At 37.5% G+C, this 16,514-nt stretch overlaps 1 protein-coding gene across 2 annotated transcripts in view; it reads right to left on the reverse strand.

Annotated features, from left to right (window-relative positions):
* THEMIS (thymocyte selection associated) overlaps window positions 1-1,013 on the reverse strand; it is a 179,674-nt gene extending 178,661 nt beyond the window's left edge. For both annotated transcript variants that reach the window (XM_087865475.1, XM_087865474.1), the window contains exon 1: window positions 797-1,013. In XM_087865475.1, the coding sequence (XP_087721601.1) occupies window positions 797-887 (91 nt within the window). In that variant the 5' untranslated portion in view covers window positions 888-1,013. The remainder of the gene's footprint in view (window positions 1-796) is intronic.
* Between the last annotated feature and the right edge of the window lie 15,501 nt (window positions 1,014-16,514).

Consider the following 16,514-nt stretch of genomic DNA (forward strand, 5'->3'; position numbering starts at 1 on the left):
GTAGTTCTTCTAGATCTAATTCTACAACTCTTGGGACCAGAAATATATATTTTCCTAGAAAATAACTCTTTGTCTTGTATGTATTCAAACTCACTCCTTAAAGATTCTATGGTATATTTTGTAGGCTTTAACATTCTTTTACTGAATTAACATAGTAAGTCACCTCAAAACACACTAACTTATTATTCAAGAATCTTAGTTGAACTCTGGCTTTTCAACATAGCTTCTTAAAGATCATCTTGTGATTAGTAGATATTAATTTCTATACCTTCAAATAAGAATGTCATTATTTAAGGAATTAGAGGAGTTAGGATACTACAGAAAAAGTGAGAGAAACGTTGGCATAAGCAACATTGCGAAGTGGTTAAGAGTTTGGTTAGTTTTTCTTTCGAAACGCTGTGCTTTTAATAGTTGTTTTTGTTTAAAAAAAACCAAAACACTAAATTTTATTTTTTATATTCTAGAAACATAACTTTTTCACTCCTGGAGCATAACCCATTTCAAAGAAGAGACAGAAATAATTCACCATTCATGTTGGACGGTTCGAAGGCCTACAAAAATGCTCAAAAAGCTTCATTCAATTCCTTTTCCCTACCTAGCCCAGAGTCCTATCTAGTTTCTTCTCTCTAGCACTCTTGGATTATAACCATTTGTCAGTTAACTACTTTCTATCTTTTGTAATTACCCTTCTTTCAACGGAACTCCTGTATTTTCTATTAAAATTTCCCCTCCAAATCCCAAGAGTGCATACCTTATAAGCACTTTCTAGCCAGCCAAGAGATAGGAAGGTGCTTACCTTCAAAATAGATGCCTGACTGGACTTCTAGGACCCTGGGAAGGGTCCTGAGGTCAAGGGAGTGAACGAATTCTTCCAGTGACAATGCCATTGCTCTGGCTTGGGTCTTGTGCAGTCCAGGCAATTTACAGAAGCTCCTGCCTTCTGGCTGTCACTTGTTTGCAGTTGTTGTCCCTGCTGATCATTCCTCCTTCAGGCAGGCGAGGATGTCACATTAGCGTCCCACTAGGGTGGAGTAGCTCTATGTGGGGAGGACTGTGAAGAGGGAAGGAGGAGGCAGGGGACAAAAGGTGTGACAGCTCTTTTTGTTCTCATTGCGGCTTCATTTCCTTCTGACACTGAAGCAGAACAGGATGGGGGGGGGCAGTTAGCATGTCACAGACAATGCCAAAAAAAACCCCGAGAGTTGGTAAGTAGCTCACTGTCTGTTGCCAGTCCAGGTGTGCATCTACGACACTAGCAAGACTGTTTGGAATTAGGGTTGCTTGTGGCTTTTTGAACCAGAAAAGAGCAGGAACACAGGACTAGAGTCTAAAATTAAAAATGGCACCATGTTAATTCTTTATGTATTTAGCTCATTTCTAAAGTTTGGCTTTGTGCCTTATTTGCATACTCTCAGTGCTTTCATATTAAATTTGGTTACAAAAGTGCTCTGTGTCAGCGCTTTTGAGAAATCTGATACTCTGAAGAGAGAGGATCGAAACCACTTTTTATTCTTCCACATTAAAAATTTTGCTGAATCTTAAAGGAAGGGGGGGAGGGACACAATATGCAAAATGATACAGTAAATTAATCCGGTAAGTTAACATAAATTTTCTAATCACCACAGTGTAGTGAAAGTATCTAAATCTGTTGTAAGGAAACTGGGTTTCCTGGGTTTAACTTTGCTTTTGATGTATAGGTGACTTCAGCCTTATCTGCTCTGTTCCTCATTTGGCTCAATTATTAAATGAAAAAAAAAAAAAAGTAGAAGGAGTCAAATGAATCAAACAATTTCTTCCCAGGCTAAAATTCTGCATTTCTGATTCTGTGGCCCAAATTTTAGGGAGAGGAAAATGCCCAAAGTCAAAGGAAACAAGAGAAGCCTCGTTGAAACAGATCTCTTAAAAATTTCCTCCCTCTCTATTCTTTGTATTTAGCTGAAACAGTGTCTTATATCTAGTGTATACAACTCAAGTTGATAGATTTTTTTTAAAGATTTTATTTATTTATTTGTCAGAAAGACAGAGAGGGAGAGCACAAGCAGGGGGAGCAGTAAGCAGAGGGAGAGGGAGAAGCAGGCTCCTGGGATGAGGGACGCCTTCCCAGGACCCTGGGATCACGACCTGAGCTGAAGGCAGAGCCACTCAGGCACCCCTCAAGTTGATATTTTCTAAGACTCTTTAAGGATAAAGGAAGACTAGTTGGTATAGATACAGGTGAGAGATGCTAAGAAGCTGCACATTCTCCTTATAAATTGGACTCCTAGCTCTCTGTTAGGAAACTGTTATAGCTTCAGATTGCAGAGAATAAAGCCAGACAGAGGGGGTCAGGGCTCACCCCAGTTCCACCATATCCTCCACATAAATGACCAAGCAATAAAAACACAGACTTATTTTGATATAGAGCTTACTAAACTCTTTCAGCTCTTATAATCATATTTGACATTTGCAATAATCTGCTTGGCTTCATTTCTTTCTTTACAAAACTAGAATTTATGGGGTACTGTTAATAGCTTTTCACTAGTAGCTTCTACTTCCTCACTTGCAACTATTTGGTCCTAAAAATCTCCCAAACTTGATCAGTCTGCTTCCTGCACTCCCAAGCTCAGTCTCTTCTATTGGCTGCAAAATAGTTTACAGCCTAACAGCATATCTCACATCACAGAACATATAAAGAAGGCTGCTGTGGACTGCTCCTTAAAAATCAAACATCTTTTAGAACCGGTGACACAGCCAATTTCATTTCATACCTACCCCAAGCTAGACTTCACTTGCCTTTTTTGTTTTTTATTTGTGTTTTTTAATTTTCCCAAATCAATTTTTTATCCTACTAGCCAATAAAGCCTTTTGGAAACATCACCAGTATCTTACAGTTATAGCTTCTATTCTTTCACAGATGACTGGTTTCTGTTACAATCTGATTCTCTTATATTACCAATCTTAGTTAATGACACTACCCCTCTACCAGCTTCCCAAGCCAGAAGGCTACATCATGGGAGAGGCCATTTCTGGCCTCCAACTCCCTCAAACCCTATTCTCACTATCACTCATTCTGTTCTTGCTCTGTATCCCCACTGTTATACTTCAGCCTAGATTGAAATCACTTCTGACACTGTAGGCAAGGAATTCTTGACATGAACAGCCAAGACAAACTGACAAAAGTATTGAGAAGGTACTTGAATCACCAGGTAGTAAAGCAAACTAGGACTAAAGTTGAACAACTGAAACAGTAAATTACAAGTGCAATAATAATCAGATTAATGAGAGCTCAGAAACAAACCAGAGTACAAACAATGATTTCCTATCTGAAAAAGGTGGAATTCCAAAGCAGTAGAGAAAAATGTTTTATTCAGCAAATATTGTTACGTAATTTTTAAAATAAAAGTTAGTTCCCTAAAATTCTATGCACCAAAATTAAATTTAGATAAATTTAAAAATTAAATTTAAATAAAAATAAAACAAAGGAAAAAATAGAAAAATGTGTGGAGAAAGTAAGGGAAGAATTTTTTTTAAGCATTAATGGAAGGAAAAGACTAATAGATTTGGATGACAAACATAGGAAATATGTCTATAGATCAAAAAGATTTTTACAAAACAGAAAACAAACAAGTACATACTTCAAATTAAGAATAGATGTCCTGGATGTATAAAGAGCACTTATTAATCGATATGCAAACAAAAAAATATTCACGGACTTCTGCTTCTGGCTATGAGCTTGTATCTAACCAACTCTCCAACAAACGGCAACTAGAAAAGTGAATGGTTTTTTGACACTCTTGTTTTAAGGAGCAGGAGAGCTATCGGAGCAGTCGGGACTTGAGAGGTCAAGACCAGAAAGGCAGGGAAACACAATGAGGGGAACCCAACCTTCCACACCTCTTTTCCCCTCAAAGCATTTGTGAATTAGTAATTGGCATCAAAAGAGGAGCTGAGAAGCAGAGTATAAATGGTGGTTAAGGGGGACAGAAGACGAGGTGAATTTTTAGCAGTTTCGCATAGCTAGGGAGGTAAAAATTGGAATTTGGGGCTAGCAAGGCATCCAGGGAAACAGAGAAATGAGTTGTTCAGCACCATTTTTCCCCTTCAGGGTTTTGCCTATTCAAAACCAGTACAGGGTTGATTGTATGACACCGGTTAGAAAGTGATCAGTAAAAAAGCTGACAAAACCAAGTAGCACTTTCTGGCGGTCTCATTGGTGGGAAGACACGGCCTGGCAAGGGGGAGGAAGGAGCTCCGGTAAATACGCTGTTTTCAGCTGGGGCCCCTGAAGGCTACTCTCTAAAAGAAAGCGTTGACTATAAATAGATAGGCCTTACCAATATTGAAGCCCAGATCAAAGTTAGCTCAACCCCTGATTGGATTAAAGTGATCTGCCGCATCTGAGCTGGAGGCAAAAGCAAAAGTCAACCCTTCTACTGGGGAAAGCAACCAAAACTTCCGTAATATTTTAAACACAATGTCTAGGATTTAATAATTTAAAAAGCTCAGTATGGAGTTATGAGGCATGCAATTTAAAATAATTTTGATTAACATGTTGGAAACTAGAAGATAAGAAGGAGAATTTCAGTAGAGAACTGCCATCTATTAAAAGTATCAAATGAAATTCTAGACTTGAAAAACAACAGTAACTGCAATTAAGAATTCAATAGTTGGATTTAACTGCAGACTGGACATATAGTAAGAGAAGAAACACAGGAAAGAAGGCAATATTCTCTATTAACAGATAAAAAGAATTGGACACAGGAAAGAAGGCAATATTCTCTATTAACAGATAAAAAGAATTCAACATTAAGAATAGAAGAGACATTTTAGCCAAAGTGAAAAGGTCTTGTGCGTACGTTGCATCCTAAAATGAAAGGAGAGAGGGCATAGACAGAGAAGCAATATTTCAAGGGATAATGACTAAAGATTCTCCAACGCTGTTCCGGGTGTACCCCTGCGGTGGGGCTTCCATCTCTTACTACAGCGGGGAACAAATCCTCGGACACCCCTTCTTCCAGCCTCAGACCATCCTCTAACCTCTTTTCCAGTCTCAACCTTCAGAGCCATCGTCGCAGCCATCCCCTGCCTCCGGGACCAGTCGACGCCAATTTTTGCGCTTAGCTCCTTATTGCCATCAACCATGAGCCCCAGGTTCATGGGAATTATTCCAGCGACAACATGCATCTGCGGGGCTCCTACACCTACCTCGCTCTGGGCCTCTTTTTGCAACGTGGTGATGTGGCTCTGGAAGACGCCCGCTGCTTCCTCCGGAGTTGACTGTGGAGAAGCAGGAGGCCTCCCAGCTCTCCCGAAAATGCAAAACCAGCTCGGGCCGTGCCTCTTCCCCGTGAGCGTGCAGACGCCGCCCCAAGACGAGCAGATGCCCGGTAGCTGTCACAGTCCTGGCCAAGAACCTGCCCCAAGCGCTTTGGATCTGCACACCGTGGCTTCTGCGGAGGCAGCCAGACCCACCACCGACTTTCCGAAGAGCCACTTCCGGGATGAGGGGCGAAAAGCATCAGGAAGATGGCGGCTACCACGCTCTCCTCCGCAGGCTGGCCCGGGCCAGTCTCTCTCCAAAGGCTCACGGGCAAGCAGGAATTAGGAGCCTCCAGAGCCCAGCGGGGACTTGAGGGACGCCTCTGGCATTCCCCTGGTGTTAGGGCTTCTGCCTGAGCCTCTCCCTTCAGCCACTGGGCAGCTTTTTAGTGACCCTGGAGCCCTCTCCCTAGCCAATGCAACTTTTTGCAGGAAAAAAGAAAAAAGTGTACAAGTGGACCAGTGTATTATTCAAAAGTCAATTGCACTCAATAGCTGAGAGAACAACCGTATATTTAATTCATAAAACCCATATATTGCTGAGGATGCAGTATATAATCACATGTACTGCAAACTGATGTGATCTATTTTGAAATCAATTTGATCTAGTAATTTTACATTTAAATATAATCAGATAAAGATCATACACACAAAAATTTATTTATACCATTCATTGAAGCATTTATTACTTTTAGTGGCAAGAAAAGGAAAGAAACCTAAAGTACAAGAATGGAGGTTATTTACATAAGTTATCCACATGATTATATACTATGCTGCCATTAAAAGCATGTTTTGAAAGAAGATTATTGACATGAGAAATTTGCCAACAACATAATGTGAAAAATCAAGGATAAGGGAGAAGCAACATAGAAAACAAAGTCTAGAGTAGGTACCAAATTTTATATTTTTAATATGCTTGAGTGGTTTTATTTTTAAAAATTAAAAAGATTAAAAGTCAATGAAATAGTTTTCTTTTGAATAAATAAGGATTATTTTTTTAATTCTGTAATTTCCAACACTTTCATTTCACTCTTTTCACCTGAGCTACCTATTACTCTATACCTCTTTATTATATCTGGTGGACATTTTTATTCCTTATCTTACCTTTATACTCATGGCCATGCTCTTTACGTTGAAATACTCTCTTTACTTGGCTTCCCTCAGTTTTCATTCTATTTTTCTATTTGCTCCTTCTAGGTCAAATTTGCAGCTTTTTTTTTCTCTGCTTTTTAAATATTGTGTTCTTGCTCACATTTATTTTGGGTATTCAATTGCAATTTCTACCTTAAATGCATATAAGGTAATATGAAGCACCTAAGGGGGCAAGTTTAAGAAACAAGGTTTCTTGGACAAAGGGCTCTATGAAGAGCAGGCTGTTCCATCTCTAGCCAATTGTTGTCAGGAAAAAATGTAAGTCCAATGGTCCTGGTTTTTCAAAATTTTCAAAAAAATCAAAACTGATGTTTTTCTTGTGAAATCACCTTTACATGTTTGCAACTAATTCTCATTTCTACAAGTGATGCCAAATTAATATTTTTATGTGAAATTGCCTAATCTTTTAACTGGAAGTTTGCAACTTATTCTCAGGAAAGGAAATGTTAACCAAAAATATGTCAATTAAAGGGCTGTCCATTATGCCCTCCGACCTATACCAGAATAGTAATGGCTTCTAAGTCTGTGTCTCTGGCCCTAATTCTTTACTGAGATCCAGACCTATGTAAGACCTTCTGGATATTTTTTGAATTTTATATTCAACATGCCCAAAATTGAATGGTTCATTTCTTCTGCTTTTCCCACTCTCCCACCCACCACCTCCAATATCTGTTCCCTCTTCCTCTACTGTCTATCTTAGGAAATAGCAACAACCTCCATCTAATTTTGAAGCCAGAATCCTGGGTCTTACTAATGACATTTTCCTCTCTGTCATACCCTCTATCAAACAATCAGTGAGGAAATCCAGGTCTATTGCTAGGATATTTCTCGAGTCTCCTACCTGTCCCCAAAGCTATTGCACCTATGTGATGAAGGCCATCACCAGTTCTTGCCTACATGAGGGTAAAAGTTCTTAGTTCTTAAAACCTCCTTTGTCACTGTGAAGTCCGTTTGACCTTTCTAAGGTATTAATCTGACCAAATTCTTCCCTTCATTTAAACACTTCTCTGAAATGAACGTAACATTTTTCTGTCAACTATACCTCAAACAACAAAACTTTAGCAGTTTATTCTTCAGTGGTTATTATCTGGAGACTCTCTGTTGCAATAAATAGATTGCAAGTGACAGGAGCTCAACTCAAGTAGTGTGCTCCACACAACTTGTGGCCACATCCTGTACGTGACATTTGGTCCTTTCTTTCAGGAAAAGTAGGAATAAATACTTGCGACTGAAAGCTTTTGTTCTCAGGTAGGCATCACCAGTGTTTGAGGGCATCTCTCTCGGAAAGATACATTTCACAGTATTCCAATAACTCAAACATGCTTGGAGAGTTCGTGTAGAGACAAATCTCTGTTCAAACACTGAGCTTGCCCCTCAATGATTTTACCAAAGAACAGAGATGGCCTTGCCCACTAGCCAACCTAAAAGGAAACGGTAGAGCTATAGTTAATCATCATTGCCATCGTTGCCAATCATATATGCCCTAAGAGAAGTAAATGTTGGAGAAAATTTAAAAAAAAAGAAAAACAAAGAAAAGCTAGAAACAAGCTTTGCTCAAGATGTTCATTCCTCTGTTAAACACTCAGTAGCTACTTTCCTAAAAAGTGAGCAGAACTAGCTGAACATCAAAAACAGACAAATAAGCAAACAAAAACTCACTACATAAACTACAAAGCAAGGATTTAAAACCAATATTTGAATATGACATAATATTTTTTGAGTGGAAACTAAACTTAGAGATGGATCATTTTGACTGGTATCTAAATCTCTTAATTTTCTAAAACATTTTCCTCACTGTTTATTTCTGAAATTATAAAAAATTAAGTCTGTCTTAGAAAATAGGAATTGCTCCCTAATTTCGGCTTAGCTAAAATGTGGAATTTATTGTTTCAAGTCATTGATGAATTAAGAAGCAATTCTAGCTACAGGATAAACTGATTCTAGGCAATCATGCAAAATCATCAGAGCATCAGGTTCAGATTTCTTATGCCTGGGTTGTATTTCAGGGAGGTCATGCTGCCTTGGCAACACCTGGCAACTCAATACTTATATCTCCATTGACCCAAGGGCAATGTACTCCTTTCTCCTAGTTATACCAGGAAAAATCCCAGAATAAGCTCTGATTGATTCAAACTGGATCACATGTCCATCTCTCAAACAGTACCGTGACTGAGGAAAAGGAATATGCTAGCTGCCCAAGTCAAATTCATAGATTTTTATTAGGCTGTTGTCCCTGCTAAGTCACAAAAAAAGAGTTGGCAGAGGAGACGTCTCAAAGGAAAATCAGCACGCTATTACCAACAAAAGGAGAAACTGGTGTTTGATGGGCAGATTCATAGTGTACCTACCGTAAGTGTTCCCAGTGCTGTGTATGGCTTCCTATTTGCAGTACTTCGATCACCTTGTTCTTCCATCTCCAAGTGGAGATAGAATTCTGCACATTCTTAATATTTAAGTATGAATTATTTTAATAATGCAGAAAGTATTTTAATAGTCAAGAAAGAAAATTCAAACCTGCTAAAAACTATTTATTTATCTTGTCAAAATCCACATAGGCATATCTTTAAAAGGATTGCTAAATTAAAACCTCTCTAGTTACTCTGTATAAGTATCTCAAAACCTGTGAGTCTGTGCCTTCATCAGGGCCCCATTTTCAAAATGCCAGCCTCCCAGCATTCTAATTCACCTTTTGAATGAAGCTCATTGCAAGGCTCACATTTCTTCCCAAGTAGGTTTATCATTGGAGTTATCCTTTTTTTCTATCCTTATGATTAACTGTTTTTTTCAGCAAACACTTGTTGAACCTTCCTCTGCATCTGTCATTATAAAAGGCACTGAGAATATAAATAGCCCTTAAGTAAGGTTACATTTTAGCAGACCATGCACATAGCTTAAGAATCATAATCTAACGTACAGAGTTCTCCATAGAGATGAGCAGGCTACTCCGTGGGAACACACAGGAGGGACACCCAACCCAGAGACCTGACTTAAGAATGGGTTTTCCTAGGAAGAGTGTTCCTGAGGCTAATATTAAAATGTAAGTGGTGGTTAGGTAGCTAAACCTGCTCACCTTGTAGAGGCTTTACTCAAACAGATGCATATTTTTCCATGGGATTCTGCCTATTGCCAGGTAGTGCAGGGCAAGAGCACAGGTTGAGACGTGAATGTTGCAAAGAGGAATGACGTGGATACTGGCATCATGTGAATCCTGCACTGACATTTCCCTTGCTGTAGAACTCAACCTCTTTCTTCAAAACCATGACTGATCAAAAATAAAGTCCTTCACTCATGAAAGATATTCCATTTTCTCTCTCCAAATGGTGAAGTTTCTGTGATATAACTCTACCATTTTCTCCTGACGCTTATATGGCATTATTTAACAACTGCAATATGCCTGGAGAAAAGATGTTCCCACTTTACCAGTTTTTTTCTCTTTTTCACATATTTGTTATCTCTGAAAGATAATCAGGGATGTCAGTTACATATCGGTGTGATAACATACTGGAGTCTCTGTGGAACAACTCAGTCCTAAGCATTTGAAAAAATAAATTTTAGAAGATTTAAAATAATTTTTCATTACACATTAAATGTTAAGTTCCAACCTCTTTAAAATATCAGGGCTTTCTTTTCAGACCTAAAAATTTGCAAATATATTAAATATAAATTGTATTATAAAATAAAATATATTTGAAAAATAAAATATTAAAATGTATATTAAATGTAAATTATTTAGTTTGGCAAATTTAACTAAGGTTATGTATTTCTTCAACACAAGTCAGTTTCATGAGCAATAGACCTTTTGCTTAACCTGTCATATATATACATATATATGACATATATATACATACATATATACATAGATTCATATATATACATATATATATATCTATATATATATGTATATATATGAAATTGTTCATTGTAAACTTTTTTTCACTTGGTACCACCAGACTAAGGTACCAGGTGACTAAAACTCTGAAGTATCAGTAACGGATTGATTATAGGGAGAGTAATAGAGATAGCAACAAAAATAAACAAACATACAAATATAAAATAATGGCCAACGGCTCTCTCTCTCTCTCTCTCTATATATATATATACACTGAAGAGAGAGTGTGGTGAGTGTTGCAGCTTGGTTAGGATTCCTACTTCCTAAAGTATTTTAATAACAGAAGAAGGTATTTTGCTCACTTGGTAGATAAGCAATATATGGTTGAGGTCATTAAGTTTCTCAAAGTTCCCCTATTTTACAAACTAAGTACATAATACACAATTTAACTGAAATAATATTCAAAGTTGGAAAAGTCATATATTAGTGACAATAACCTGAGTCAGGAACTACTTATGGAAAGAAACCCAATTTGTTGAGAAACTATACTTCCCCCCCACCCAAGTAAAAATCTCAAAGAAAGGGATTAAAAGGATAGCAGTGTCAGAGATTTACAGATTCACTTTATATAAAAAGAATGACTTTAGATTTCATTACTTTCCAGTACATCCAATTTCTTTCTCTTTCGTTTTCTTTCTTTCTCTTTCGTTTTCTTTCTTTCTCTTTCTTTCTTTTTTTCCTTCTTTGTTTCTCTTTTCTACACATGAAATAGCTAAGGATAAATTAAGTAAAAGGCTTATCTTATCTCCAGCTCCTTCAGTATGGTTATGTTATACATTTATACGCAAATACATGATACAGTTATATAATCACTGTGTACATAATATGCAGATTATACATAATAATACAGCTAGATTCCTTTGTCAAAGTCTGAATTCCATCCTGGAATTCCTGGGCAATTATCACTTTTATAAGCTCTTTATCACCTAGCAGTGAGATGCCTAATTATCTTTTCTAAGATACAGAGAGAGACCGAAGAATACATACGAGTATTAAATTCCAAGTTAATAATTATGTTTTGCTGTATGGAAGTACTTAAATACATGTTAACATATGAATATGTATGGGAACTGAAAGAAATTAAAATAAGCCAAAACAATAGTAGAATGAATAAGTACTTCAGGGCCTATTTTTGCATTGGAATATTCTGCAGAGTGAAAAACAAATTATATACAAATATACATGCCAACATGAGTGCATTTCAAACACCAGAATAAAAGAGGTCACAAAATAATAAAAATATAATTACATTTAATGCAAACATATATTTCAATTAATACATTGTATTATAAGCAAAGAAATAAGAGACACAAAAGTCGGGGTATTACAAATATTGTAGAAAAGAAGGAAAGAGATGTGTTGTGTTCAAGGACCTCAAAGGTAGTGGTGATGGTCTATTCCTTAAGCTGACCAGGTGTTCATTATTATTAATATTATTATTTTACTTTATTAAACTTATTAAATAAGTATATATGCTTATGGACTTAGTTATGTATTTATTTATTTTTTTTAAGATTTTATTTATTTATTCGACAGAGATAGAGACAGCCAGCGAGAGAGGGAATACAAGCAGGGGGAGTGGGAGAGGAAGAAGCAGGCTCATAGCGGAGGAGCCTGATGTGGGGCTCGATCCCATAACGCCTGGATCACGCCCTGAGCTGAAGGCAGACGCTTAACCACTGTGCCACCCAGGCTTCCCTAGTTATGTATTTAAAATTATAAAGTTGAAATACCGAAAGCAATGTACTCTTTAATTCATTTACGTGATAGCTACCTATTGCACCTGTACCGCACACCAGGCACTGAGCTACTTGTTAGAGTTTCTGCTAACCCCAAACAGGTCATGATCTCTTCTTTCACAGAGCCGACAGACTAATGTTTGATTGTTTGCGAGCAGTGGACAATCTGATATTTTCTCAAAAAACGTCATGAGCTTAATAGCCATGGACAGAGCTTACCACACCATCTCACCTTCCTTTGATTGCCTTACTCAAATCCTGAAGCACGTACTTAGCTGAAAAGGGTTGAAGAGCCATGGAAGTCACCTTATTATTTCCAAGCTTCCCTATCATCTTAGACTCGGAATCCCTTATGTCCAGGACTAGTCTGAGAAGTTCTCACTGGAAACGGGAACCCTTCTTTGAGAAAACAGATCTCTAGACTGTGACTTGCTTCTACGGTCCTAGTTGAAGTGTTAATAGACACAATCTATAACTGGAAAACATTTAAAAGCATTAAGCAAATATAAAAAAGAAAAGCTATGGTCTTCCTGAAATTATGACAAATGTCATATACTTTTTGGTACTCCAAAGCAGAACTTTTCTCACAAAATAATTTTTCCGTTTCACAAAGTCCAGTCCATTTAGTATGGAAGCTGACGCCTCCAGAACCTGGCCAGAAGTCACCACCTTTCCAGTGCTTCTGCCCTGAAATCCGCCGTTTAAGCAACATGAACCTCATTCTTTAGGAATGTGTCCCTTAAACAATGGGAAAAGATCGCTATTGTATGTGTTTCTCAGCAATCTGACCAGGTGACGCCTCCACCCCGAACAACCTCAGCGGCCACAGGACTGCAGGGCTCTGTCCGGCCAGGTCAGGTCACAGCGCCATTCTGACACTGGGTATAAAACAGCTGGCTCGACAGTGAAGTAAGATCCGATGCCTCAGAGAAAGGCAAAGAGATACTGGGTGGCAAAAAATAATGTCTCCTCCACTCATCATTTAAGTTCCCACTAGAATTCTTTTACCTCCGTGAAGCCTTTTTTGATCTTTAAACCATTTTCAAAAATCTCTTTTCTTTCACAGACATCTCAGTAACCAACCAACTCTTATTATGTGGCCTTTTGTGTGCTTTTCTCTGTTTCTGGATTTAAATTCTAAAGGGAAAGACCCATATCTAATTCAGCTGCATGCACTTCATAGCTCCAAGCACTGTGTTCAGAATATTTTCTAAAAGAACAAATGAATGGCCTTCAGGTATTTGTTGTATTTAATTGAATAATTTGAAACTGATCCAGGGTAAGTTCTGCCTCCACCCTCCCCTTCTTTTCCTCAAGAGAACAGAGTCAAGTCATGACCAGACCTGGACATGGGCCAGTGCTAGGGCATTTGTCTCACTGAGAGTCTTTTCTGTTGAAGCAGGACTATAAATTCAGGCTTGTAATCCCCAAAGCATTATTTACTCTGCATTTGAAGTAAATATTGACCACATAAAGACGCTAAATATTTTCCTCCTGAGTAAGATTTTATAGCCCATACCTTAGAATTCAGTCACATGTACTCTATTCCTAGACTACTGCTATTGAATTGGTAATGACAATCAAGGACTGTGTTATTTCCTTGGACTTAATCTAGAGGAAATATTGCTCTCAAACTCCTTCCTGAGTAGTACAGAGAAATGGTAGATGCTAAGCCTTTACTGCTATTCCTATAAGGGCGTATCTGTGAAGATATTCTGAAAAATGTATATTCCTTTTTCTTGTCTCTTTTTCAGTCTCTACAGCATGAATCCCTTATGCTGTATATTATTTCACATAATGATAGAGTTTAAGGAGTAAGAGGAACCTCTTATTATGTTATGTTTTTAAACATAACTGTATGACCTCTACAAAGTCCTATTTTGTCGAAGTAAAGCAGTATTATAAATAAAATTCCAAGTACAATATTTTATTAATGCACATAGTTTGATTATCAGAAGAGCAACTGATTTTGACTTTCTTTATATATTACCAATGAACCTAAAGAATTGCTAATTTTTAGTATCGGATTATTTTTAGAATCAGCTACATGCTATTTTTTTCCAGTTTTACTGAGGTATGGTTGAGAAATAAAATTTGAAGGTGTACAATGTGATATTTTGATAAATGAATGCCTGGTGAAATGATTAATGCAGTCATTAATACAACCACAAACATATCCATCACCTCAAATAATTACCTTTTTGTGGTGAGAACACCGGAAATCTACTTTCTTAGCAAATATCAAGTATATAATACATTATTAATTAACCATAGTCACCATGCTATACATTAGGTCTCTAGAACTTATTCATTTTATAGCTGAAGATTTGCACCATTTGATCAATATCTCCCCTTTTCTGCCACCCCCCAGCCCCTAGTAACCATTATTCTACTCTCTATTATAATGACTTCAACTTTTTTCTTCAGATTCCACGTATAAGTGAGATTATATGATATTTATCTCTCTGTGTCTCACATACTTTACTTAGCATAATATATTCCAGGTTCATTCTCACATTTTTTTTTATCCACTCACCCATCAGTGGACACTTAGGTTGTTGTCATATCTTGACTGTTGTGAATAATGCTACAATGACCATGAGAGTGCAGAGATTGCTTCAAGATCCTATTTTTATTTCCTTTGACTATATACACAGAATTGGGATTGCTGGATCATGAGGTAATTCTATTTTTTATTTTTTTGAGGAACTTCTACACTGTTTTACATAATTTTTGTGCCAATTTACATTGCCACCAACAGTGCACAAAAGGTCCCTTTTCTCCACATCCTCACCAGCACTTGTTACCTTTTGACTTTTTTTTTTTTTTTAAAGATTATTTATTTATTTATTCGACAGAGATAGAGACAGCCAGCGAGAGAGGGAATACAAGCAGGGGGAGTGGGAGAGGAAGAAGCAGGCTCATAGCGGAGGAGCCTGACATGGGGCTCGATCCCATAACGCCGGGATCACGCCCTGAGCCGAAGGCAGACGCCCAACCGCTGTGCCACCCAGGTGCCCCCCTTTTGACTTTTTGATAATATTCATTCTAACAGGTTTGAGGTGATATTTCATTGTGGTCTCCATTTGTGTTTTCTGGGGACTAATGATGTTGAGCATCTTTTCATATATCTGTTGTGCATTTGTTTGTTTTCTTTGGGAAAATGCCTATCGGTTCATTTACTGATTTTTATTTTATTTTTATTATTATTGTTTTTTTAAGTAAGTTCTCCACCCAATGTGGGGCTTGAACTCACGACCCTGAGTTCAAGAGTTGAATGTTCTACTAAGCCAGCCAGGTGCCCTTCATTTCCCCCTTTTTTTTTTTTTTAAAGATTTATTTATTTATTTTTGGAGAGAGAGGGTAGAGGTAGGGGGAGAAGGAGAGAGAGAATCTTAACCAGGCTCCACGCCCAGCATCAAGCTGGTCATGGGGCTTGATCTTATGACCCTGAGATCATGACCTGAGCCAAAATCAAGCATTGGACGTTTAACTGACTAGGCCACCCAGGTGCCCCTCATCTGCCCATTTTTAATTGAGCTTTTTGGTTTTTTGCTATTTAGTTCTCTGAGTTCCTTATATATATGGGATTAGTACTCCCTATCCATTGGATGATTTGCGAATATTTTCTCCCATTTGGTCGGTTCCTTTTTCATTTTGTTATGATTCCTTTGCTGTGCAGAAAGTTTTTAGTTTTATGTAGTGCCACTTACTTATTTTTACTTTTGTTGTTTGTGGTTTTGGTGTCAGATCCACAACATCATTGCAGAGACCAATACTAGCTTTTAACCTATGTTCCTTTCTAGGAGTGTGATAGTTCAGATCTTATGTTTAAGTCTTTAATTCATTGTGAGTTTATTTCTGTATAAGGTAAGGGTCCAATATAACTCCTTTGCATGTGGATATCCAGTTTTCCCCACACCATTTATTGAAGAGACTACCATTTCCCAAGTGTGTATTCTTTGCCCCTTTGTCACAAATTAATTGCCTGGATATGTCTGGGTTAATTTCTGAGCTCTGTGTTCTGTTCCATTGGTACACGTGTCTTTTTATACCAATACTAACTCTTTTGCTTATGTTGGCTTTGTAATATAATTTGAAATCAGGAAGTGTAATGCCTCTAGTTTTGTTCTTCTTGTTCAAGATGACTTTTGCTATTTGGAGTGCTAGGTGGTTCCATACAAATGTAAGACTGGTTTTTCTATTTCATTCGAGTTTTGATAGGGATTTCATTGAATTTCTAGATTGCTTTGGGTAGAATGGGCATTCTAACAATATTAATTCTTCTAAACCATGAACACAGGATATCTTTCCATTTATGTGTGTCTTCTTTGATTTCTTTGATCAACTTATTATAGTTTTCATTATATAAATCTTTGACCTCCTTGGTTACATTTATTCCTCAGCATTTTATTTCCAACTCCATGTTACTTTAA

Source organism: Ursus americanus, chromosome 11 (assembly GCF_024610735.1).
Source record: "Ursus americanus isolate L20-20 chromosome 11, mUrsAme1.1.p, whole genome shotgun sequence".
Classification (NCBI taxonomy): Eukaryota; Metazoa; Chordata; class Mammalia; order Carnivora; family Ursidae; genus Ursus; species Ursus americanus.